Raw genomic sequence first — 26,256 nt, forward strand, 5'->3', positions numbered from 1 at the left:
TTTTCTCTCGTGCACTCTGTGAGCTGAGGTCCCGAGGCTGCCGGCGAGCTTGGTGCTGAGGAGCAGGGCACGGGCGGCTGTGCGCTGGGCGCTGCTCACCCCCTTCCCAACCCCGGCCCCGCCAGGAGCCCACGTGTCCCCCGCCCCCGCCCCCCAGGGGAGCCCGGCCACTCCCCTGCGGAGACACCCTCCTCCCGGTCCTGTCCACGCCTCTTCCCTGGCCCTGCCGCAGGGCCGGGGAGCTGGAAAGGGGGAGCATAGACAGAGCCAGGCAGCACCCCCGATGCCCCCTGGGCTTTGTCCTCGCCCCCCCACCCCACCCCCCGGGTATATCCAGCCAGAACCCGATCCGGGTCAGAGCTGGGATGACAATCTGCCTCCATGGCTCATCATTGAGGCTCCGGAGCCGTCCACCGGGGGGCGCTGCCCCGTGGGAACCCACGGCTGCCTGGACGCTGCCCACGGCCGGGGGAGGGGGGGACGCTGGCAGTCCCGCCCTCGGGCTCTGCCCACTGCCCGTGCTGCCCTCGCCCCCTCCCGGAGAGAGCCGGTGTAGACTCAGCCCCACGCCACGCCCAGAGGCACGCACGGGCCTCCTCCTGCCCCCCGACTCCCCCCGAGGGGCGCCCCTTCCAGCTGCTCTCTCGTCTCTGGGCCTTTCTGCGTGTGCTTGGTGTGGTGCATGAGAAGTCGGTTCTTTGTGTCGCTCCCGTCTAAGAGGGGAGGTTCCGGACGTGTAGACCTGGGCTCTGTCGGCTGGGGAGCGGGGAGGGCTCCAAGGGGCCTGGGAGGCTGGGGGAGGGGCGGGCGGGGGGGAAGCACCCCCTTACTCACCCCTGCACTTTCTCCGTCCCCCCTTGCCGAGGGCTGGTGGCGGCTGTCTCAGCCAGGAGGGCCCCGGGGAGGCCGAACAGGCTCAGGGGGGCTGCTCTTCCCTGGCGGGACACTGCTGTACAGCCAGGAGAGCAGCCAAAGAGGGGTCCCCGTCACCCCCCCACCCCACCCCCACCCCCAGAGGCGGCAGGACGGGGCTGGGGCAGGGGGCAGACCAGCCCTCCACATGTGGAGAGGGGCTGGGAGGGGAAGTCGGGGTGAGCCGGGCGCGCCACCCCGGGACAGGGGGGCCGGCTGACCACCTCCCGCCCTTGCCTCCCCACCCCCACCCCCACCCCCACCCCCGCAGGTGCCCATTCTGCATTTACTCCACCAACCGCCCCGCTGCCATGGAGTGTCACCTCAAGACCCACTACAAGATGGAGTACAAGTGCCGGATCTGCCAGACGGTGAAGGCCAACCAGCTGGAGCTGGAGACGCACACGCGCGAGCACCGCCTGGGCAACCACTACAAGTGCGAGCAGTGCGGCTACCTGTCCAAGACGGCCAACAAGCTGATCGAGCACGTGCGCGTGCACACCGGGGAGCGGCCCTTCCACTGTGACCAGTGCAGCTACAGCTGTAAGCGCAAGGACAATCTCAACCTGCACAAGAAGCTGAAGCACGCGCCGCGCCAGACCTTCAGCTGCGAAGAGTGCCTCTTCAAGACCACCCACCCCTTCGTCTTCAGCCGCCACGTCAAGAAGCACCAGAGCGGGGACGGCCCCGAGGAGGACAAGAAGGCCCGGGGCCCCGCGCCGCCTCCGCCCCGGGAGCCCGCCGGCCCCGGCGCCCCGCTCCTCGTGGTCAGCAGCTCCCGGGACCTGCTGTCTCCCCTCTCGGTCATGTCGGCCTCCCAGGCCCTGCAGACCGTGGCCTTGACCGCTGCCCACGGCAGCGCCTCGGAACCCAGCCTGGCACTCAAGGCTCTGACCTTCGGCGGCCCCCCCTTGCGCCTCGACAAGTACCGGAACTCGGATTTTGCCCACCTCATTCCCTTGACCACGTTGTACCCCAAGAACCACGTGGACGTCACATTCCACCCTCCCCGCCCGCAGACTGCGCCCCCCAGCATCCCCTCCCCCAAGCACTCCTTCCTGGCCTACCTGGGACTCAGAGAACGAGCAGGGACTGTCTGAGGGCCGCGCTGCTCTCTACCAAAAACCAAGGGACAGACACGAACACGAAACCCACCCGCGAAACTTAACGCGCCCCGCCCGCCGGCAGGTGTTTGTTGCTGCAAAACCCCAGGCCCGCCCCGCCCGAACACGCGCGTCCCCGTCCGTCCGTCCTGCCCACGCGGGCGTCTGTCCTGCGGGGGCGGGCGGGCGGGCGGGCGGCGCCGCGTATGCCTGATGCATCCACCCGAAAGCTGCTTTCTCCTCCGATCTGCAAGAGGTGACCGTCGCGCTGTCCCCCCTTCCCCGCGAGGCATGCCCACCCCAGCCTGCCCCGGGCCCCCACGCCCGGCCCGGCCCCCCGCGGCTCTCGCCGAGGAGCCTGCACTGGTTCTGCCCGAGCGCGCGCGCCCTTCCCAGCGTGTCCTTTCCTGCGGGCCTGCGGGGGTGCGCGCGCGCGAGTGAGGGTCCCCCAGGGGCGCGTTGTATGTCGGACGCATGTGCTTTTTGTCCTGGCGCCGGCGATGGTTGCACTTGCCCCCCTCCCCCCTCCCTCACACACACACGGGATGGGAGGTGTCCATCGCCCCCTGTCCCCCTCTCTCTGCACACCCGCATCACCATCCCCCCTGCGCTCTGGCTACCCAGTGGTTAGGGCCGGGAGCTGCGGCCGCCCCTGCGGAGCGGGTACACACTCTCCCGGGCTGCCCAAGATTTCCACCAGAGCCCTCTCCCCGCCCCGCCCCGCCCCGCCCCCGCCCCGGGAGCCTGGGCGCGCCCCCGGCGCCGACCCCGGGAGAAAGCTCTCGCAGCGCTGCAGCCAACACCCCCCTACACCTAAGCCTGTCGTTCTGTGTGTTTGCCCGCGCGTATGCAATGCCTGCGGTACACACCAGGGTGCGCCATTCTGAAGGGCAGTTGATCTATCTCTATACATCAGCTCACACACACACACACACACACACACACACACACACACACACACGTGATGTGTCAGTTCAGCGGTTACCATTTGTTTGCAGGAAAAAAAAATTAATTGTATGAGTGAAAAAAAAATTTTTATGCTTGATAAGTCCAGCCAAGGAGATTAAAAAAGGGGTTTGGCTAAAATTCTGGGTATAAATGCTCAGACTAAAAAAACAAAAAAAAAAATATAATGGCGGTTTTGCACAGTGCTTTGGTCTTGCACTACTTTCTGTTTCTCATCTGCAAAAAAAAAAAAAAGAAAAAAAAAGAAAAATTAACGGAAATGTACCTTTTCTATGAAATGAGTAGACTGTATGTTTGCAAATGTAGTCACAAACTCTTTGACATTTAACGACCCAACACAAAGGTGCTGTTTTGTCCTACGGTTCAGTTTATTACCCATTGTGTTTGCAGACTGTCTGGCCAGCACGGTATTCTCTCCATGTTATGAATAATTCTGTATTCCACTTTGTTAACGCCTGGTAGATATAACCTGCTAGGAGGCTAACTTTATACTTATTTAAAGCTCTTATTTTGTGGTCATTAAAATGGCAATTTATGTGCAGCACTTTATTGCAGCAAGCAGGTGTGGATTGGTCACGCAGCCTTTGCTGATTTTTTTACCCAGTGACGGTGGCGGGGGTGAGGAGGGGAGGAGCCGGATGGCGTTGGGCTGAGTGTGCCCATTGCTTGTATTTTTAAGACAGCGGAATTTCCAGTACGAAACAGGTCAAAAGAGCAGGAAGAAATGTGCTTTGTATCATAGTGGGACGTTCGGGATATCAAAGTCTATATATTATTTATCTACGGAAGAGCTGGTATAGGGGAGCGATGCTTTCTTACCGCCAGGCTCTCTGCCAGCCCGCGTACTCTATAGAGTTGGGATTTTTATTTTTCCATCCGTTTCACCGGGATGGGGGGGGGGCGAGGGGGAGGGGAGGAAAGCATCCCTCCTTTCCTTCCCCTCCGCCACACGTTGCTCCCCTGAAAGCGCCCCCTCTAACCCGGTGCCCGGAAGCGCCAAGACCCTACCCCCCGCTCCCCACCTCACCTGCTCTCCTTCTCCCGGACCTCGCGGTGTGCATGACCCCCCCTGCCAGCCGGCCAGCCCTGGCAAACCTGTTTACACTCAGGAGACGTCCCCAGGGGACAGGGCGGCTGAGCTGCGGGGCGGGGTCCTGAGCCCTCCTCTTTCTCCAGCTGAGACACCTGTCGTTGACCCGAACAAATGAACATCCTTGGACCTGGTCGTTGTCCCAGACACTAGCCAGTTACCAGACACTACCACACTCCAAGAATCCCAGCCCCTGGGCGGGTGACTTTTATTTCTTTCCGTTTTTTTGTTTGTTTGTTTTTTCTTTTCCTCCCCGCCCCCCCCCCCAACACATAAGTCGTGTCTTTGTCTCCATAGAATGGAAAAAAAAAAGTGCCACTTGGCTCCTCTGTGCTCTCAAAAATACTAGCTCAGTGTGCTGATAGCAAAGAGGGCCAGGGCGACCCTTCCCCCCCTTCACCTGGGCCCAGCAGCAAAGACCCGGGGGCGTGGCCAGGAGCAGCGCGGGTCAAACCCTGCCCCATGGCAGCGACAGACTTCGCTGCACAGCGTCTGTGCAATACCCAGGCCCGAGGCCGACACGGCCCAGGTGGAGAGGGGCGCGCGGACGGACTGCACAATGCCTTCATGCATTTCACTGCTTCCTGCAACTGGGCAAGTCTAGCAGCGCTTTGGAAAGAGTCCTCCATCTTTCCGGTAAATTATAAAACGTTTTCTGAGTGAGAAAAGGTGTGTTTGGAGTTTGTTTGACTTTTTTATATTATTATTATTATTAATAAAGAGGAAAAAAAACTACAGCATTTTTTTTTCAGACGCCACCAAGATAAAATATGTACCCCTGAATACGGTTTGCAGTTGGATACTCAGGGAAGGATGTATTCCATAGCTATCCTTTCCGTGGAAAACACTCTTGTCTTCAAGAAATTCACCGGCCAACTCACTTGGGTTCTGTTCTCACTATGCATTCTCCGAGGAAAGCGAGCTTATTTTTCCATGTAGTGATGCAGTTCGCGTTCTCAGCACTTTCCTCCTCTCTCCTTGTTTTTTTTTTAACTCTCCATATTGTGTTCAGAGGATCATACTGTCGAGGTCTGTGTACATTACTGAAAAATTTGTATTGTATAAAGCTTTTTGCATTACAAGGCTGTACAGGGTCATTTTGACAGTAACTGCATCTTATGTCGCATTGCCAATTTCTAGTGTATCCAGTTTGGAAGTATAATATACTCTAATTAAAAAAAAAACAAAAAGGTTGGCTATACTCTGGGCTCTTTTTCTTGCTTGGCGGCCATCAATGTCAGTCCCAGGATTTTGCTTGTCTTGCTTTGTGCCATTTTGAACTTTTCAGGGTGCTTTAACTAGGTGAAGACCGCTCCTCCCCGTGACTAGCCAAGAACAAGACACAAGCTTTACTGAACCTTGGCTGCAGGCAAAGCATTAGTGTGTGAATAACCGCTGCGGTTGAGAACCTGTTCCTCCTCCTCCACGTGCAGCCCTCTCCTTCCTGAAATGACTTAGCCACAGTGAGAAGTGTTCGTCTCACCTGCCTTATAACATCATCTTACGGGTCCAAGGCTGGGCCCAGATGAGTGATCCCATTCACCCTAGCGAAGATTGGCAAGAAGATTGGCAACTCCGATGCTAAGATGGGGCCGGAGGGGAGGTTTTGCCATCTATGCAATGCAAGCAATTCCTCGTCATTAGTGGTACCTCCCAGGAAAAAAAAAACAGTCCCCTCTCAAAAAAAAAAAAAAGTGATATACTACATTCACATTATAATGATTTGAATTCATTTTATAATTCTGCCCAAGAGAACTTCCCCAGGAACCCATGATGGGAAGACTGGCCTGGCCCACAGCTTGTTCTGGTCCTGGTTCATTTCAAGACATGAGGACCCAAGTCTCTCTAAAACTTCCTTCAGAGTGAGACAGTGGGCACATCCAGTCAGGAGTCACTCAGGCTGCCCTCTTCCGGCCACCCTGGGGTTTGTTCCCCCCCCCCCCAGGGAGTTAAATCAAGTCCTCCCACTTGATTTAAACACTCATGTCTGTGTGGCGATGGGTCTTCATTGAAAATATGAAGCCAGGGGCTGGAGCGATAGCACAGTGGGTAGGGTGTTTGCCTTGCACGCGGCCGACCCGGGTTCAAATCCCAGCATCCCATATGGTCCCCTGAGCACGGCCAGGGGTAGTTCCTGAGTGCAGAGCCAGGAGTAACCCCTATGCATCGCCAGGTGTGACCCAAAATTTTAAAAAAAAAAATATGAAGCCAGCTTAGCACAGCAGTTTTTTAATATTCAAAAAAACTGAAATATTTACATTTTCAATTATTTTTTAACCATACAGTTTTAAAATATTAAGATTAGGCTCCTTTGCACGACAGACTTTAACCAAGAAAATTTTAATATTAAAAAATGGGGGGTGGGTGCTTTGGGGGGCCCCACCAGGCAGACCTCAGGGCTCTGCTTAGGGCTCACCCCTGGCTGTGCCTCGGGGCTAACCAGGAATCAAACCCTCATCTGAAGGGTTGCACAGCACGTGCCCTACCTGCTGGCCCATCTCTCTGGCCCTTGAAAATACTTTTGAAATATTTAAAGACTTAGTTCTAAAATAGTAAAATCAGATTGCGCTGCCCGCCCAGCAGGAATGCCTTCCCGGGCTGGTGACGTATTTCTCCCCTTAGACGCCACCTCGTCATGCACACTGCCTCGTCGTGGCTGGGAAAAGCCTGAGCTCTAGAAAAGAAGCATCAGCTGAGACGCTGCCCCCTGGGTGGACGGGCTTCCAGGGGGCTATGGAGCAGGCAGGGGTGGGGGGTTGGGGGGAAGCGGGCCAGACCACACCCTCTGTTGGCTGAGTGCCACACCTGGTCCCGGACCCTCTCGCCAGCAACGTGGGCCATGCTTGAATTTAACTCAGTCACGGCCATGGTTCCTACAGTCATGTTCACTGAATAAAACGGACTCTGTCTCGGGGCTGGAGAGAGAGTGCAGCGGGCAGGGCATTTGCCTTGCTCGCGGCAGACCTGGACTCCATCCTGGACATCCCACATGGTCCCTCCAGTCCCGTCAGGAGGGATTCCTGTGTGCGGCGCCAAGAGTAAGGGTTGGCCTGACCTGGGCGTGGTGCAAAAACAAAAGCAAACCAAAAAGCCAGATATTTAACTTCATTTGAAGGGGGCTTCTTTGGGGGTTTTAGTCTGTCTGTTGTTGGGGAGGGGGGAGGTTGAAGGGAACACACCCAGCTGTTTCCTCTTGGCTTTGCGCTCAGGTTAAACCTTGATCAGCTGCATGCAAGGCAAGCGCCCCGCCCGCTGACTAGCTCCAGCCCCAAGCAAGCTTTGTCCCCTCAAGGCCATGCTTTCCAGGTGGTGGCTGGGTCCATTTGGGCGTCACAGTTGGTCCCTGACCGTTTCACAGAGCCCCCGAGCAGGAGAACAAAGTAAACGGCAAGGTCTGATGCACACGCCTACCCAACAGCAGCATCAGACTAGAACTCTGCGGGCTGAGGGGCCCGTGCCTGGGAAGGGTCTGCAGGGGAGGCGCAGAGCAGAGCATTCCCCGCAGAAACACGGGCACCCAGCTCCCACCCTGCTGCCCTGCCCTGGGGGAGCCGGGGAGCCGGCTGGGCCTATGAGCAGAGAGAGGAGGCGAGGGTTGACCCTGATACCTACCGGGCCCTTCAGCAGTGCCTCAGAGCCCGTGAGCAAACAGGACCCAGGGTGACCCTTAGGGCTGCAGGCTCCACTTCTAAGGGGCTCTCCGTGTCCCCAACTGTCCTCACATTTCTCAGAATAAAAGACTCTTTGGCAAAACGGTGCTAGTGTTTGCAACTATCAATGAATTGAAGCCAATATCCAAAAAAGCTGACCCTGGGGTACATGAAATGGGGGGGGGGGGGGGCTTGGGGGCGCCAGGCGCCTGCTCTGCCTGGTTCCGTGTCTGAAAGTCTCCGGTTATCGATCAAGGCCACGTCTTTAGGATCTGTTCAGAATTCTTCCTTGGATGCTGGATCTGTAAGACAGGAAAATGCAAAACTGCTCACCTTGGTAGGAAGAATGGAAGGAAGAGGCATATTGCTGCTTGGACGTTTCTTTTTGATGGTGTCAAGCATTTGTTGGTTAGGCCTTAGTTTCCAAAAACATTCTAGTCCTAGGGCAGAGGTCCCCTCAGTTCATACTTCAAAATGACCTTCCCCTCTAACAATCTTGGTAGCTGACTTTCAAGCCTATGGAGGGAAAATATCCGCAATGGAAAGTGTCTTCCCACCGTGAGGACAGAGATTACACTGGCATTAGAGCACCTGAATGTGGAGCCTGTTCAGAAATGTAAAGCCAGGTTGTTGGGAGGGGGAGAGAGAGAGAGAGAGAGAGAGAGAGAGAGAGAGAGACAGAGACAGAGACAGAGACAGAGACAGAGACAGACAGAGACAGACACAGAGAGACAGAGAAAGAGACAGAGAGAGGAAGAGAGACAGAGAAAGGAGGAGGGAGGGAGGGAGGGAGGGAGGGAGACAGAGAGGGACAAAAAGATGGAGAGAAGGGGACAGAGAGAGAGGGAGGGAAAGAGAGAAAGGGAGAAAGAGGAAGGGAGAGGGAGAGAGGGAAAGAAGAGGAGAGAGGGAGAGGGAGAGAGAAAGGGAGGGAGAGAGTCAAATGCTTTAAGTGCACTAGTACTCTGCTGACCCCATTCAATCCCTCAAGCCGCCTAAGTCTCCCCAGCATGGCCTGAGTCATGAGTCCAGGGACAGGACTAGCCCCCGGAGCACCATCTGTTGTGGAGCCAGAAGAAAGCCAGGATGGAGAGAGAGGGTCTCTAAGACCCCTCCGCACCTTAGCAGGTCCTGCAGACCATGCCTTTGTTCTAAAACTCTCGAAACAAGCCAGTCGGGTTTGGGAAGCCAGAGTGACTTCGCAGCAGAATCTTGACGGGGCACTCAGAGCAAAAGTGGCACCCTTGACATTTATAAGCCACAACAGACTTTGGGGAGAAAAAGATGGCTAAGAATATTTTTCTGCCCACTTCACAGACTTCAAGAGGTCTCGAATTTTTCTCTTCTGATTAAGCACTAAATCATCACCCTTGGATGGCCTGCAGTCATCGGGATGAGGCTGTTTATCAAATCTATTTATCTATAATGTATCCATCTATTAGCCATCTATTTTTTCCTGGCTTCCCTTCGAAACCAGAACCCTGAAAAGCTCTCAAGTGCCTGGAAGTGATTCTAGGAACAACGGAGAGGAAGAAAAAGCATGACGCAAACAAGAGAAAGCTGTCCCAGGATGCAGCCATGCACGGGTCACTGCTTTGGGCTCCTGGGACGCCATCCCTCTGGGAGCCCTCATGCCGAGCTGTGTGACTGTCGGGATTGACAGCTGACGAACAGAAGAGGCCAGAACAGATCCAGAGACTGCTGATCGCCTTGCACCGCGTCTACTTTAGTCCTGGCTGAGCACAATGCTGCAGACTGGCCCCATCGGATCCCACGGGCAGCCACAAAGGTGCAAAGGAAACAGTGGTGGTGCAGAAAGCAAGAGATGTTGGCCGAAGTGGAGGTGAGGTGTCATCTGGCTACCACCCCTCACCACAGGTTGTTGCTGCAGCCAAGGCCAGGGAGTCCAAAGGTAAGACATGAGGTGACCAACGACAGGTACCCAACAGAGCTGCCATATTGGCAGGCCCACTGCCAACACCATCACCCCTAGACCAGAGTTGGCCACACACCCAGTCTCTTTGCTCTAGCTCGATTCTTCCCCTTCTTCCCAGTGGAAACTGGCAAAGGCGAAGGTGGCGTGGAGTGACGGAACGGGCTCTCCTGTCTCTCCCGGCTCCCCTGGGAGTCCTCCCTTTCATTCCCCCGAGGGGATGGAGTTCTGCGAATGTTCCATTGCGGGAAGTTGCTTGACTGGGACATGAGCTGCAGAACATCTCGGAGAACCTCCCTGACTTGGAGGATGGGACTTAGCCGCGAGAACCAGCGGAGGCCAGAAGACAGAAGCCAGTCCCTGGGCCGCTGGGCCCCACCCCAGCCCCAGCCTGCCGGACTCTCAGATGGAGTGCTCAGGGGGAATGCAACAAAGAGGCTGAGGGCTAGACCACATCAGCTCGGAATCAAGAGGCTGAATTGGCCTGACATTTAATGCATATAAATAATATTTCAATAAAAGCTCATGTTATTAGTTAGTGTAATGAATCAATTACTACTTCCCTCAGGAAACTGGGCTGGACAGAGAATTTTCTTTTTTTTTCTTTTTTTTTAATTTTATTGAATCACCGTGCGATAGTTACAAGCTTTCATGTTTGGGTTACAATCTCACAATGATCAAACACCCATCCCTCCACCAGTGCACATTCCCCACCACCAATATCCCGGGTATACCCCCCTTTCCCACCCTCCCCCTAGCTCCATGGCAGACAATATCCCCCATACTCTCTCTCTGCTTTTGGGCATTATGGCTTGCAACACAGACATTGAGAGGTCATCATGTTTGGTCCATTATCTACTTTTGGCATGCATCTCCCATCCCAACTGGTTCCTCCAGCCATCATTTTCTTAGTGATCCCTTCTCTATTCCATCTGCCTTCTCCCCTCTGCTCATGAAGCAGTCTTCCAGTTATGGGGCAATCCTCCTGGCACTTGTATCTACTGTCTTTGGGTGTCAGCCTCATGTGATGTTATTCTGCACTCCACAAATGAGTGCAGTCCTTCTATGTGTGTCCCTCTCTTTCTGACTCATTTCACTTAGCATGATACTCTCCATGTCTATCCATTTATAGCAAATTTCATGACTTCATCTCTCTTAACAGCTGTATAGTATTCCATTCTGTAGATGTACCAAAGTTTCTTTAACCATTCATCTGTTTTAGGGCACTCAGGTTGTTTCCAGATTTTGGCAATTGTGAACAGTGCTGCAATGACTATATAGGTACAGATGTTATTTCTGCTGTGCTTTTTGCATCCTCAGGATATATTCCCAGAAGTGGTATTGCAGGGTCATATGGAAACTCAATTTCTAGTTTTTGAAGGACTTGGACAGAGAATTTTCAACCTGCTTCTCTTCATGAGAAATATTTGAGATGCAGGTCAACTGGGTTTTTTTGTTTTTGGGGGTTTTTTTTCCATCTCTGACACACCACTAACATTTTTTTTGAGCAAGGACTGACAGATGCCCACACAGAGGCAGAGAACATAAATAATGTGGGTATGAACATAATGGCTCTATATCTGCGTGAGAACGTGCAGAAAAGAAGGACACACATTTTATTATTCCGAGCTGCACAACATTGGAAGTTAATATTCCCCACCCACCCTCGGTGCAACTGGAAATAAATACAGATGAATGAAAAAGAACTGGAATGTGAGAATAATTAACGGTCACAGAAATATCATTGATCATTTGCCCTTACCCATCTTCTCTACCATGAAGTAAATGGCCATAACAGTGGGTCCCTGCCACACTATCAGTCAGGATCCCCGACTTATGGCATCACACAATGAGTCTGCACTGGCACTAGACCGAGTCTGAGAAGTCTTAATTATACAAAGGGACCTGCAAAAACGAACAGAGTTTTCATTTCTCGCTGATGAGGAAATTTACAAAGGGGCTTCTCCAGCTGTGGGTAAGAGGCGAGATTGTGACCTTCATGGTTTGTTGTTGTTGTTGTTGTTGTTGTTGCACCAGGATTCTGTGACACACAAACACACACACACACACACACACACACAAAGGCAAGCTCCTCCCATGCCCAGGACTCACTCACAGCCTTTCCTCATTCTGTCTTCACAGCCCAGGACTTCCATAGTCTACAGTGAGTCCAAGCCTACCCCCTCCACCACCCACCGCCCTGCCCCTGCTGGCCCTTGACTCCGCCCCTCTCCCTCCTACTCACTCATGGTTTGATGAGTGACAAACGTGGACGTCATGTAGTGGCAGCCGGTGAGAAGCGAAGACTAAACAAGACACGCTGCCTAGGGTCCACCCACAGAGCAACACATGGCAGAGCAAATGTATGACAATACCGGGGGAAACACTTGGGAAATTGCTGTGGAAATATTGAATAAAGAGTTCCTATTGCCATGAGACCAAGGGGAGGCCTGATTTGGGTGGGGGGGGCGGTAAGCAGACTTGAGGGTGAGGGATGGGGAGGGTTTTCCTCTGCAAAAGAGGGGGCCGGGCCTTCCAGATTGAGAGAACAGCTTGGGGAGAGGCAAGGAGGTGAGAAATGACATGGCGGGTTCTGTTGTGCTAGGAGATGATAAAGAAACCAAACAAAGCCAGCTTGTGTGGGGCTTCGGAGGCTTTGTTAAGGAGCGGGGGCGGGGGGGAGCTGGGGGGGGCGGTGTGCAGAGATGCCAATGAATGAGCTGAGCGCTCAGGAAGACTTCGGAAGCCATGAGCTGGCATGATCTGACCTGTGTCTTAGGGAGTTGATTACAGTCGCACGAAGGTGTGAAAACGCAAGGTCAGGGAGATGGGTGGGTTCAAAGGCGTCCCAGAGCAAAGCATCACTGGTACCCCTGGGGCTGCCCCTGCACCCCGTGTTGCCATAAGAACGCACTCTCCCTCCCTCCGTCCGCCAAGCTGCAGAACAGGGGCTTGGTCTGGCTCTCTTCTCTTTCTCTCCTCTCTCTCCTTTCTCTCACCTCGATCCCCTTTCTCTCTCTCTTCTCTCTCCCATCTTTCTCTCTCCCCTTTCTCTCCCTCCCTCAGGTTTTTCTTTCTCTCCCCTTTCTCTCTCTCCCTGTTTCCCTTTCTCTCCTCTCTCTCTCTTCTCTCACCTTTCTCCCCTATCTTCTCTCTCTCATCTTTCTCCCTCCCCTTCCTCTCCTTCTCTCAGGTTTCTCTTTCTTTTATTTTTTTCTTTTTGGGTCACACCCGGCGATGCACAGGGGTTACTCCTGGCTCTGCACTCAGGAATTACTCCTGGTGGTGCTCAGGGGACCATATGGGATGCTGGGATTTGAACTTGGGTCGGCCGCGTGAAAGGCAAACGCCCTACCCGCTGTGCTATCAGTCCAGCCTCCGCAGGTTTCTCTTTCTATCCCCTTTCTCTTTCTCTGTTTCTCTCCTACCCTGTCTCTGTCTCTCTGTCTCTGTCTCTCCCCTTCCCTCTTCTCTCTCTCCTCCTCTCTCCCCCTTCCCCCCCCCCCTCTCTCTCTCTCTGCAAATCCATCTGAGTGTCTTATTTACTTTGTTCTCTTCTCTGCCCAACACCTTGTGGCACCCTCCTGTCCTGGCGCCCTCACCAACCCCTTGCCAGGTCTCATAAATGCACCCTGGAGCTCAAGAGAGTGCTCACGATCAGACTTGTAAGCACACAGAGGTTCGGGGTGGGGGTGAGGGGCCAGCGGGGAAGGTGGGAGAAGCCGGGGAGTCGCCGGTCACATGGCAAAGGCTGCAGAGAAAAGGGCTTGAGCAGGGCGGAGCGGGACGCAGGAGGAAAGTCGGCAGCGGGGGTGGAGGAGCGGCACTGCAGGCTGCCCAACGCAAGTCTGCCTGAGAACCTCCTGGACTTCTAGAAGTTTCGCTGCAACACTCATCGGAACGATGGGGAAAGGTACCGGTCCAGCCTCGTGGCTCTTACCAGCCCGCAGAGGTTGGGGTGGAGCTCAAATCCCAACATGCTGCAGAACCGAGGCAGCGACAGGGAGAAATATGGCCAGAGGCCTCAGATCCTGCCGCAGACAGAACCCCCGAATGTCCCTTCTCCGCCCTTCTTGGAAGTCTTGCCCTGGCCCACTCCTTCGAAGAGAGGAAAGCAAAGCTGCCACGCTGACCCCGGGCCCCGCTGGAAGCCAGGTGCCGCGGCCTTCTGGAAGAGCCCATGGCCAGGCGCCGGAGGACAGGCCAGTCTGTCCCCACTCCACCCCGCCCTTGCTGCGGGCCTGAGTCGGAGCCTCCGGAAATGGTCCGAGCAGCCGGGGAGGGGGAGGGGGGCTGGAAAGCCCCTCACCCTGCCCTCGGCTCGGCCAGAATCAGGAACCGCAGCTCGGGCTAGGGGAGGACGAAAAGCTCTACCAGGACTGGGGAGACGGCTCGGGAAAAAGCAACAGGGTGGCTGGGGTCTGAGGCCGTCACCAGGGTTCCAGAATATTCCATGGAGAGGGTGAATCCTGAAGCATTAAAACATTGGCAATTTTTTTTGTTGTTGTCAGTTTTTATATACATGCCCTGGGGTCCGGCTCTCTCCAAGTGCCCCCTATAGAGGTGTCGCCAACCTGACCCTGTAGTACGTCCTGGGCCTGCAGTTCATCCTGGACACACACACACACACACACACACACACACACGCACACTTACATCCACATTCACACATGTACACACATTCACCCACATACACTCACAACCATGCACGCTCACACACACACACTCACACACACACACTCACATACACACACATGCACACACACACATTCACCCACATACACTCACAACCATGCACACGAACACACACACAAACACATACACACACTCACACACACGCTCACACACATTCACATGCATATGCACACACACTCATGCACACACACTCACATACACTCACACATGCACACACACATTCACCCACATACACTCACAACCATGCACACTCACACACACACAAACACATACGCACACTCACACGCTCACACACATGCACACATTCACATGCATATGCACGCACACTCATGCACACACACACACACACACACACACACACGGCGTCAGAGAGGAGAAAGACTGCCATGGCGGGACAGGGTCAGTGACGAACAGCACCTGCTAGCGCCTGGCCCTCGGGAATATGTAAGCCAGGTGGGTGTTTCGGGGCCCACCTCTGCCTGGTGTCTGTCAGGAGCACCGGGGCCGCAGTGACGCCAGCCTTGTCGGCCACGTTGGTTAGGACAGAGGCTCCAAGGAGGGACAGGACATGGTACCTGCACCTGTGCACTGGGCGAGCGAGCAGGCGAGCCACGGAAGGAGAAGCCCCTGCGTCCAGCTCTGGGAGCATCTGGACGCGCGACGCCCGCTCCCCTCGGCCCTGGACGTCTGAGCAGTGAGCACCAACTCAGGAGCTCGTGAAAAGGTCAGACGGGCATGAGGGAAGCACAGCCGAGTCCGCGGTCATGTTCTGGGGTGGGCAGGGCAGGACAGGACAGGGAGCACAGCCGAGCTCCGCCCCAGCTCTTCCCTGCACCACGCAGACGGGTCACGCGGGCGTGAGCCCTTCCCAAGTCCCCGTCCTCCGTACCTCACGGACACCCCGGCTCTCGGACACAGCCTCGGCGTGGAAGAGGCGGCAGACAGGACGGCGCAGACCCATGCCCTGACCTGGCCTCAGTTGGCCCCTGCCCTGGCCTCTTGGTCCAGACTCAGAGTTGATGCAAGACAGCCCATTCGCAGATTCCAGGAGGGAAGTGAGGGGCCGAAGCTTGTCCTCGTGCTTCTTCAAAGCGGCGGGACATGACAGAGGACGTTGACTGCACAATGGAATCCTGGGCAGCCACCAGGAAAAATGAAGTCAAGAAATTCGCTTTTTAATGGATGGACATGGAGAGTGTCACGCTGAGTGAAATGACTCAGAGGAAGAGGGACAGACAGAATGATTGTACTCATCGGTGGGAAATAAAAACAAAACAAAACCAAACCAGGATGAGACTAATACCCAAGGACAACAGAAACAAGGGCCAGGAGGGTGGGTCCATGGTGAGAAGCCTGCCTCAAGGGCTGGGGGAGAAGGCAGCTGGCATAAAGAGAGGACCACTATGATGATGATAGTAGGAAATGATCACTACCGGGTAGGAACTGTGTGCTGAGAGAAGGGAAAGGGGTATACAACCTTCCAGTGTCTCTACTGCAAACCATCACGCCCAGGAGGGGAGAGAGAGAGAGAGAGGGAGAGAGAGAGAAGAAAAGCAGCTGCCACAGAGGCAGGCTGTGGGAGGGACGGGTGGGAGGGTTGGTGGGAGGGAAACTGGGGACATTGGTGGTGGGGAATATACACTGGTGGAGGAACGGGTGTTGGAACACTGTATGACTGAAAAGCAATCATGAGGGGGCTGGAGTGATAGCACAGCGGGTAGGGCGTTTGCCTTGCAGGCGGCTGGTCCGGGTTCAATTCCCAGCATCCCATATGGTCCCCTGAGCACCGCCAGGAGTTAATTCCTGAATGCAGATCTAGGAGTAACCCCTGTGCATCGCCAAAAAGCAAAAAACAGCAAAAAGCAAAAAAAAAAAAAAAAAAAAAAAAGCAATCATGAGCAACTTTGTAACTGTATATCTCACAGTGGTTCCATTTTTTAAAATTAAATTTAAAAAAGAAAAAAAGATATTGAGGTAGGCAGGTGAAAGATGAGTAGGAGAGAGAGTGCGGCATTTAGGAAAGCAAACACAGGACTGAAGACATGCAGTTCCACTTCCTTACGACAGAAAATCAGAAAACACGAGTGGATGGGGTGGGGGAGGGCCAAGGAGCGGGCAGAGAGAGCCGGATGCTTGCGGAATAATTGAACGTTCTCACAGCTGTCTCTGTTCCTCGTGTTATAACAGGGTGTGGTGCTGGGATTGAGTCTTGGAATTACAGGGAAAATACAGGCCCGCAAGAAAGCTCGGATCCAGTTCCAGTCTCTCCCTACAACAGTGGCACCGAGAGACAGCGTCCTTCTTGGAGGACATCCCAAGACCTTAAAAACCTCACTGACAACGAACCCTCTACTTCCTCCTCTCTCTCTAGCACCCCGTAAAACTCATCCTCGCCCCCAACTCTCTCCCTTCCTGAGTACTTCATTGAAGTGAAGCTTTGTGGTCCCTCACTCCCACCCCACTAGTGTGGAAAGAGCACCATAGGCTGAAGGAAGATAAACATCAAAAACAGCCCGCATCACAGAACTCCTTCCTGAGAAGAGGGGAGAAGGTTCCGTGGACCAGACGTTCAGGAGAGCAGTAGCCACCCAACAGAGCAAGGCCAGGGAAAACTCAGACCCAACTCGGAGGTCAATCACAAGCCAAGGGGGCATGAGGAAGCGAGTGGGGATAAATTCTCAGAAAGAGTGACCCCAAGGATGTGCTCCAGCCACAAGAAAAACATTCTGGAAGGTCATCAGGCAGTGAGAGAAAATGTGTGCTCTGTTTCCATGACTCAAGAGGTTATTTTCTTCCAAGATAATGAGAAAGGAACCTAGGAAACAATTTAATTGGTATTCCTTTTTTTTTTCCTTTTTGGGTTACACCCCACAATGCTCCGGGGTTACTCCTGGCTCTGCACTCAGGAATCACTCCTGGCGGTGCTGGGGGACCATATGGGATGCTGGGAATCGAACCCCGGTCGGCCGCGTGCAAGGCAAATGCCCTCCCCACTGTGCTATCGCTCCAGCCCCATCCTTTACTAGTTTTATTCCTTCCCTTTCCACCTTCATATGCTCTCACAATGTACAAAATGTTTTCTAAGAACTAAGAGCCCAAACCCCACTTCCTGCACAAATACGGTTTACGGGAACAGGCACTGCGCAGCAAGCTGCATCCGGGCCGGTGGCTGGCCTCTGGGGGTGGACACTGCCCAGCAGGTCCCGGGGGCCCAGTCCCCACCAGACCCCGCACCCCGGCCATCCGCCCTCTGCCTGGGTTGGTTCAGAGTTTCAGGTACCCGGTCAAACCGCCTCCTGTCCGAGAAAAATGTCATGGAGCGACCCCCTCTGGGGACCCACCCGGTATGCTCCAGAGGGCCAGAGAGAGTGGAGGGGTGAAGGGGCTTCATGTGGCCACGCCCAGTTCCACCCCCTCACCCTCCACCCCCGCCACCCCCTCACCCTCCACCCCCAGCACAGCCAAGAGTGAGCCCCGAGCCCCACAAGCAGGAACTGCCTCCACTTGCACCCTGCCAGATTTCTCCCACCCACCCCCCACCCCTGCGAGTGAGGGGTGGGCAGTAGCAGCCACTCCGGACTCTCGCTGACCTGCAGGAGGGGCGGCCACCAAGCCGGGGCTCTCCCTGAGAATCGAGAGCTCAGACCCTCTCACTGGAACTGTTTTTTTACACCATCCTGGTGTATAGGGGGGGGAAAAAAACCAAGAGCAGCTGCCAAAAGAGCAAACATTTTCCTGTGTCTAAAAATAACCTGCTGCTGGCAACACTCTGGGCGCCGGGGCCCAGCCCTGGCCCTGGCCAGCACAGACAATAGGTGGCCCAGCGGGTCACAGCACCCGAGTCCTCAGATGGGCTGACATCCAGCCCGGACGCCTAGGTCGGAGCCTGAGCACCCCGGAGCGAGCAGCCAGGCTGCCTCTTCCTCCCCCACAGCCGGTGGGGGACAGGGCAGAGTGCAAAGCCGGGGGCACCCCGGAAGCCCTGCCCCAGCTGAGGTCAGGGAGCACTGGGGATCCGAGCACCGCAGGGCCTCCTGGGGCCCGCGCCTCTGTGCTCCCCTGTCTGGAACTGTGTTTCCCAAGGACCAGCCACATTTGTCCCTCAGGCTGGGCCAGCACCTGTCCAGACCCCTCGTGCCTCAGACACCTGCTCCCCCCCCCCCCCCGCCCCCGTCCCCCAGCACCTGCTAGACAGAGTCCCTCAGCTTCACCCCTCCCCGCCCCGCCGCTGAGCTCGGGACCAGCGTTTGCATCTCTCGGGAAGCCCAAAGCTCGCCTGCGGGCACGTCGGAGGCTCTGCTCTGGGGGTGTCCGAAGGGTCTTCAGCCCCTGTGCCGGCCCAGAGGCAGGCATCACCCACCCACTCGCCAGCCCCCCGCCTCGCCCCCTAAGCACCCAGGGGGCCAGCCCCAGGACTGCGCTCTTCCAGGTGGACAGACGATAATGAGAGAGTTGCGCCGAGCTGTCGCGGGGTAATGACAGGCTGGGCCCCACCGCTGTCCGAGGGGCGTTCCGGGGGAAGGGGAGGGGGCTGCGGGCAAGAGAAGGCCAGCCCGGTGCGGGAGGCAGCCCCCAGCCCGGCTCCCCGCCGCTCCTCTCCTCTCCTCTCCTCTCTGCCCCCGCCCACTGTCCTTCAGACCTCCGCAAGGTGGGGGATGCTCACACCTACTGCTGGGGGGGGGGACCAGCATTCCCCGCCGTCCTGCCCCACCCACGCACCCACACAGCCTCCACCAGGCCTCCCACCGCCTCTGCGGGGAGGGGGTGGGGAGCCCCCGTCAGAGCGCTGCCCCGTCTCTTAGTAACGGGAAACCAACACCTCGCCCCGCCGCTGCGCTCACGGTTCAAGAATCCTCAGAATGCGAGGCCGTGAGCTGGGGTTTCTCTGTGGGTGTCTGAAGGCCAGCCCTGTCCTGCACTCCTGCCCGCGGCGCTGGCCACGCTCCCCCCTCCCCGCCCCAAGCCCACCCCGGTCTGTCGGGTTCCAGCAGTCTCCACCGGCTGCACACACAGGCCCACTGCAAAAAATAAATAAATAAATAAAATCAACAACAACCTGGGTGTCTGCTAGTTTGTGCCCCTCCTCACCAGGGCAGAGTTAGAGAGATGCCACCTGGTGCCCAGGCCTTTGTCTGGGCAACAATGCATGCTAATCTCCAGGTCCCTTAGCAGCACTTTTGATTCAGCTCCTCAATGCAGCAAAAACTCCTGCCTCTTCCTTAGGGATGGCCTGGCCTGGGCTTCCCTGCCCTGCTGACCCCAGGGGGGTGCTCACTAGGTCAGGCTGAATTCTGTGTGTGTGTGTGTGTGTGTGTGTGTGTGTGTGTGTGTGTGTGTGTGTGTGTGGCGGGGGGCGGGGGGAGGGGACGGGGCGGGAGGGGTGAAGGGAGAGTCACAGAGCCTCCAGGAAGTCTTGTTCCAGCAAGAGCAAGAGCCTCTGGCTCTGTGGGATGAGTCACGGGCCGTGCGGACTCGGGGAGACAGATCTGCCATGTATGGTCTTTCTCCCACCTCTGTGGAAGTCGGGGTTCTCTGCCAGGACAGCCTGAGTCACGGAAAGCTCAGCACATTCCTTAGGTGTGGCCTCGCCTTTCCTTGTCACCACTCTGCCTTCGGCAGCACCTGGCTTCAGTTTTTAAAATAATAATAGATAAATAAATGTCAGGGTCAGGGCTGGGGTGGGGATGAGAAATAAGGGAGGAGAGAATGAGAGGGAGGTTGGGGGAGGGAAGAAAGGCCAGAGGGCAGCAGGGGGCCAGGGTGGCCTCCATGGCCTTATGCAAAGGCCTTTTTTCTTGGACAGGAGAAGGCACAAGGGGCCTGGTCTCCCCACCCCCTGACCCCAAGTCAGGGAGCTCCCCAGGGCCGGGGAAGAGCCGCATGGGGGTGTCTCCGTCAGTCCTTGCCTTCCCTGTGCCATTGTGACAACCTTGGTGAAAAAAGCAGGGTGGGGGTCAGGGGAGTCCCCACCTAGCCCAGGGCCTGTTTGCCTCAGAGGCAGGCGGCTGTGCTGGAAGACAGACTGGACGCATAAAGGGAGAACTAGACTCACGAGACAGTGCTCCTCTCCCACCAGCCACTTCAGGCACCCCCTGCAATGTTGCCACCAGAGGGGGAGGGGGCTGTGCAAGCTTCCGGCATCTCACATCCTATCTGAGATCCCGCAGGGGCCCCTCTTCTATAGGACCACACGCTCAGATGCCCAGGATCCTGTTCCCATCTGCTCACACCTACTGCTGGTCTTTGTGGGGGGTGGGGTAAAGGAATGGGGACTCCCTCAGGGAAGATGCAAAGGGACCCAGGTGGTGGACCCTGCAGTCTCCGTCGCCAAATGATTTCATGAAATCACCTAGAGAGAAGAACCCTTACTATAGGTTTTCTGAATCAGAACAGAATTCTAATTCCCTAATGCTAACGGGGTGACTGATACCCACTCCCGCGGACGGCTGTATTTTCCTGGGGGCGGTACACATGTCACAGTGTAAGCCCCGACCCCAACTCCCAGACCTAGAGTTTAAACAGAGATGTTTGAGCTGCCTGGGCCTCACGGATGAGGCTGACAGCGCAAAGAATGGCTTCAGGGCCACTTTTCCGTGCACGGTTAGGCCACCTTGACGGAACCCCTAGGAAGGGGCCGGGGAATGGGACCAGGAGGATCCTGGAGACTAGCCGCCCTTTAACCTGGGTTCAAGGAGAAAACCCACCGGGGGGCTGTTGGGTTGGGGTGTGACTTACGACGAACTATTGCATCCCAGGAAAATCCTAAAGAGGAAAATGGAAAATAAGTGGGTCTGGGGGCAAAGGTCGTGAGGGATTATGGAGAGTCAGGGAGGCGGCAGCAACGTGGGTTCTACGCCCACCCCTTAGGTAGCTGCTGTGGGGTGCCCTGCTGCCCTGGACTAAGGCTGGGTCCTTCCAGGCCACACCCCGTCCTCCCGGGACCTCCCAGAGCGTTCTGGGTGGACCCCCTCCCCCACCCGCCTTGAATAGGGGCAGGGTTGTGGAGGTGGAGGGGGCGTGAGTGTGGGCGTGGCCACGGGTGTGGATGGGGCGTGGTGATGAGCGTGCAAGGGGCGTGGTTTGGGCGTGCCCGAGGAGGGGCGTGATCATGGAGTGTGCGGGGCGTGGTTTGGGCGTGCATGGGGCGTGGTTATGAGAGTGAATAGGATGTGGCTGTGGATGGGGCGTGGTTGAGGGCGCAGGTGGGGCGGGGCGTGGATGGGGATTGGATGGAGGCGCGGGTGGGGCGGGTCCTGGATGGGAACGGCTGGGGCGGGGGCGTGGTTATGGGCGTGGACAGGGCGGGCAGGAGCTGGCCTCCAGGGCTCCACGGGGGCGTGGACAGGGGCGGACTGTGCGCGTGTTCCCGGCGGGAAACGGGGCAGCAGGAGTGGGGCCGAGAAGAGGTGGGAGGCGGCGGGTCGTGGAGAGACCAACCCGTGGGACAGAGGCAGGCCACAGTGGGCAGGAGGAGTGGGGGGCGAGCCCGGGGCGGAGGGAGACGGCCGCCCACCCCGGACTCCCCACGCCCGCGCTCGGCCTCGGGGCCCCGGGGTCAGTCCTCAGCTACCCCCCACGGCAAGCCTGGCCGTGAGGGGCTGCGCTGAGCAGCTCCGAGGGCACCGCAGCCCCGATCGCCCGTCGGGTTCTGGCAGCCGAGCCAAGGAGTTGGGGTAAGGGCTCGCAGGACAGGTTTTTGTTTGGGGATTTTTTTAAGGAGAGGAAAGGGAGGCTTTGGGGGGTCACACCCGGCGATGCTCAGGGCCTCCTGGCTCTGCACTCAGGAATCACTCCTGGCGGTGCTCGAGGGACCCTAAGGGTTGCCGGGGATCGAACCCCGGTGGGCCGCGTGCAAGGCAAGCCGCGCCCCCCGCTGTCCTGTCGCTCCGCTCCGGGTAGCTTTCATCTTCCGCATCTAACTCGCACGGACGCGAAGCCTCGAGGGAGGGGGGCGGGGGGCTTGGCGGGAAGCCCGGGAGGAGCCCCCCGCCCTGCCCCGCCGTCCCCGCCGCCCGCGCGCACCTGGACGCGGTTCCTGCAGCCGATCCCCCGCCGCCGCCGCGGCCGCCGCGCCCTCCCGCTCAGCAGTAGAAGGAGACGTGTCTTCTCACGCTGTACACCGAGAACCGGTCCCCCTCCGAGTCGTCCGACGACCCCGGCTTGCTCGAAGGAGGACGGAAGCGCTGAGACGGGAGGGAGAACCGGGCGGGGTCAGCGCGCGCTGCTGCGCCCCGAGCCCACCCCCGCTTCCACCGCCTCCCCCCTGCCCATTTCCTAGATCGGGACTCGGCCGGGTAGGCCAAGTCCATGTTGGGGGCGGGGAGCGGGAGGGGCCCGCACCGCACCCCACCCCACTGCCCTCCGCACCCCCTTGGGAAGGAAGGTGCTTCCCCCACTTCTTACCACTCGAGGCCGAGGGCGCGGGGGTACTTCTACTTTCTCTGATTTCCAGAACTGCACGTTCTTCTTGAGGGCAGGAACGCAAATGTCAGTAAGCATTGAGACAGTGGTTACCAAGGCAGGAGTAGTAGTAGTAGTCAGTGTGTAGACAAGAAGCAAATAAATACTTTTAAAAGTTGCGGTATTGGGGCCAGGGAGATGGGTCCAATGGCTAGAGGCTATGCGCAGAAGCCCGGGGTTTATGTGATTTATTAAATCACCGTGAGATACACAGTTACAAGGTTGCTCATGATTGGATTTCAGCCATACAGTGCCCCAACACCCCCTCCCACCATCTCTACCCCCCACCCCTCCCACAGCCTGCCTCTACTGCCACATTCTCTCCCCCCTCTTTCCCCCTCCCTCCTCCTCTCTTTCAGTCTCTCTCCCCCTCTCTCCCCCTCCCCTCCTCTCTCTCTCTGTCTCTGTCTCTCCCCCCCTCCCCAGTTTAATCTTCAGCACCACGTGGCCCTGCAACACTGCCAGGCCATCCCCCTTCCCCTCTTGTCAGTGGTGGTTGAAATATTTCATTAGTTACATGTAGGCATTTGTACATTTTGTGTCTCTATGTTCTTTCTCCTCCCTCCAAATATAGCAGTTTTTTGTAATACTCAGAATTTTTGTCATCTAATAAATAGCCGTGTGTGTGTGTGTGTGTGTTGAAAAATGCAGAACCTAAAATATAATGTTGGGTATTTCTCTGGAATGGTTGACTTTCAGGGGAAAAAAAGCTACTGTCATTATAAAAAGTGCCCTTTTGAGGTGCTGGAGAATCACCTCAAGGGACGGTTCCCGTAACAGCCAGGATGCTGGCCACGGGCAACTGGGGGTGCTTTATTTAACAGTAGTAAATGATGCTCCCAACAAACTCCCCGAGGCTCTCCAGCAGGAAGTAGAATCAGCAGCGCTTCCTAGAAGCTTGTACCCACTGAGCAGAGACGAGTCAGCGGGTCTGGGTCCCAGGGGCATCTTCCCAGCTCCAGACTCGCCTCCACAGGGGACCAGGTACGCTCTGTCTGGGCTGCAAATGCTGCTCGGCAAAGTTCTCAAATTCCAGATGGAGAAATCAAGGCAAAGGCCTCATTCCGCCACATTTTCATAGTTTAGTTCCCCAAGTGGATCAGCCACAGCAAAATTGATCAGGTTAGCCGCCCCCCTTGCCCCAAGACCAGCGGGTTCCAAGGTCACAGGGTGCGTTTGGCTGCTGTTTCTTCGGATGTTCTTGAATAGGCCTGAATAATACTTTTTTTTTCCTTTTTGGGTCACACCCAGTGATGTACAGGGGTTACTCCTGGCTTTGCACTCAGAAATTACTCCAGGCAGTGCTTGAGGGACCATATGGGATGCTGGGAATCACACCCGGGTCGGCCGGCCGTGTGCAAGGCAAACACCCTACCCCCTGTGCTATTGCTCAAGCCTTGAATTGTACTTTTCAATGTGTTTGGGTGGGGGTGGGAAGAGGAGGGGAGGGTGCTTTTGTTTTCCTCACAGATGTAACCAGCCAACCAAACCGTGGATATTTGAAGTATAATCTCTTTCAGTAACACTTTTTTTTTTAATTGAGGAAACAACATACACAATAGGATAGCAAACTTATTTGTAAGCTGCAGAAACCAAATTTTGTTCTTTCAACTCCTCTCTGAGTCTGAGTTCAGAAGTCTGCCTCCACTCTAAGACTTTTATTTTTTTTTTTTGTATATTTGGCTTGGGGGCTGCACTTGGCTGTGCTCAGGGTCTACTCCTGGCTCTGCACTAGAGAATTACTCCTGGTAGTACTTGGGGACCATATGGAGTGCTGGGGTCAAACCAGATTGGCCACGAGCAAGGCAAGAGCCCTACCTGCTGGACTCTCTCTCCAGCCCTCAGAATCCTCTCTTGACACCCTTGCTAAGTCATTCCTGTCTGTCAGGGCTAGAGAGACCAGAGTGAGTGCATGTGGTCAGCCCAGGCTCTCTTCCCCACATCACATACAGTTCCCCTGGGCACCGGCCGGGAGTTACCACTGAGCACTGTGCCAGGAGTAAGCCCTGAGCACAGCCAGGATGACCCCCCCAAAACAAAACCAAAATTGCTCATTTGGGGGCCCGGGGGCCATCACTGTCCTCTGATCATAAGTTCCAAACCCCTCGGCCTCACACGTGCTCGGCGTGATTTGGGTCTGGAGGCACCGTGGTCCGTGGTTTCTGACACCGCGAGCTATTCTTGCGGCGCAGAGACCAGGTGAGAGTAAGTAACTCCCCAACACACACACACACACACACACACACACACACACACACACACACACACACACACACACACACACACACACACACACACACACACACACACACACCGTTCCCCCACCCCCGCTCAGCATACAAGCACCTAGATTGGGAGCGGGACCGTTGATGCGCATGCGTGTGCGCTCCGCGGCGACCGCCCGTGCCTGAGTGAGGGCCTGAGGCCTGTGGGCCCCCCAGCTCGGGGGAGGAAACCTCGGCAAGCCGTGGTCTGGGCGGGCTGGTGTGCAGCCCCAGGGAAACCGCGAGTTAGAATATGGGCAAGACCACAACCAACAATGAAACTTTCTTTTTTTCTTTTTGGGTCACACCCGGTGATGCTCAGGGGTTACTCCTGGCTTACTCTCAGGAATTACTCCTGGCGGTGCTCGGGGTAATTCCCAGCATATGGGATGCTGGGAATCGAACCCAGGTGGGCCGCTTGCAAGGCAAACGCCTTACCCACTGTGCTATCGCTCCAGCCCCCAGGAATGAAACTTTTGCACATGACAACAGCAACAACAGGATGGTGGAATTTTAAAAAAATTTAAACAAACAAACAAAAAACCAAACAAACAAAAAACCAGATTTCCTGGACTTGAGAAAGTCTGATGGGGCGAGACAGAGTTCTTGGGCCGAGAGCAGAGGGTATGTGGGTGTTGAATTGTTGAGTGGTGGAGTGGCATGAAAGGAGATGGGCCCAAGGGGTTGCGGAGATGTTCAAAGGCTGGGAGTGTGTACTTGGCGTGCGGAGGCCAGGGTTCGATACCTGGTACCATATAGTCTCCCCAACACAGAGCCAGGAGTAGCCCCAAAGCACTGCTAGGGGGCGCTCTAAATCAAACCAGAACCACGCCAAGACCGGTGGGCTCAGGACATTGGGCACCCAGGGAGACTCCCCACCTAAAACACAATTTGAGAACAAAATTTTTTTTAAAAAAAACAAGCAGCACAAGTCAATTATTGACATCCCTGATGACAATGGGGACAGGAACAGAGACATTTTAATTCTCCAGGGCCAGAGAGGTAGGATGGCGGGTAGGTACTCGCCTTGCATGCAGCCGACCCGGGTTCGGTCCTTAGCGTCCCGTATGGTGCCCCTGAGCACCACCAGGAGTGATCCCTGAGTGCAGAGTCAGGAGTAACCCCTGGGTGTGGCCCCAGCACTGAAGGTGGTGGGGAGAGAAATTTCATTCTCTAAAATAAC

General features: G+C 56.1%; 1 protein-coding gene and 1 long non-coding RNA gene across 7 annotated transcripts in view; one reads left to right on the top strand and one right to left on the bottom strand.

The window, feature by feature from the left end:
- ZNF827 (zinc finger protein 827) overlaps positions 1-5,272 on the top strand; it is a 177,988-nt gene extending 172,716 nt beyond the window's left edge. Inside the window, exon 15 of one of the 6 annotated variants that reach the window (XM_055144333.1) lies at positions 1,184-1,321. Coding sequence is in view for 1 of the 6 variants with exons in the window: in XM_055144332.1 (XP_055000307.1) it covers positions 1,184-2,012 (829 nt within the window). In the remaining 5 variants the exon portion in view is untranslated. Of the gene's footprint in view, positions 1-1,183 lie in introns of all 6 variants that reach the window. The other 5 variants (XM_055144337.1, XM_055144335.1, XM_055144336.1 and 2 more) reach the window with 5 other exon arrangements.
- LOC129406469 (uncharacterized) lies at positions 4,328-22,954 on the bottom strand. The gene is made up of 3 exons (XR_008631013.1): positions 22,753-22,954; positions 22,372-22,532; positions 4,328-8,023 (listed from the first exon to the last, which is right to left on the bottom strand). It is a non-coding gene; the product is annotated as an uncharacterized LOC129406469 (long non-coding RNA).
- Positions 22,955-26,256: the final 3,302 nt, after the last annotated feature.

Source organism: Sorex araneus, chromosome 7 (assembly GCF_027595985.1).
Source record: "Sorex araneus isolate mSorAra2 chromosome 7, mSorAra2.pri, whole genome shotgun sequence".
In the NCBI taxonomy this organism is placed as follows: Eukaryota; Metazoa; Chordata; class Mammalia; order Eulipotyphla; family Soricidae; genus Sorex; species Sorex araneus.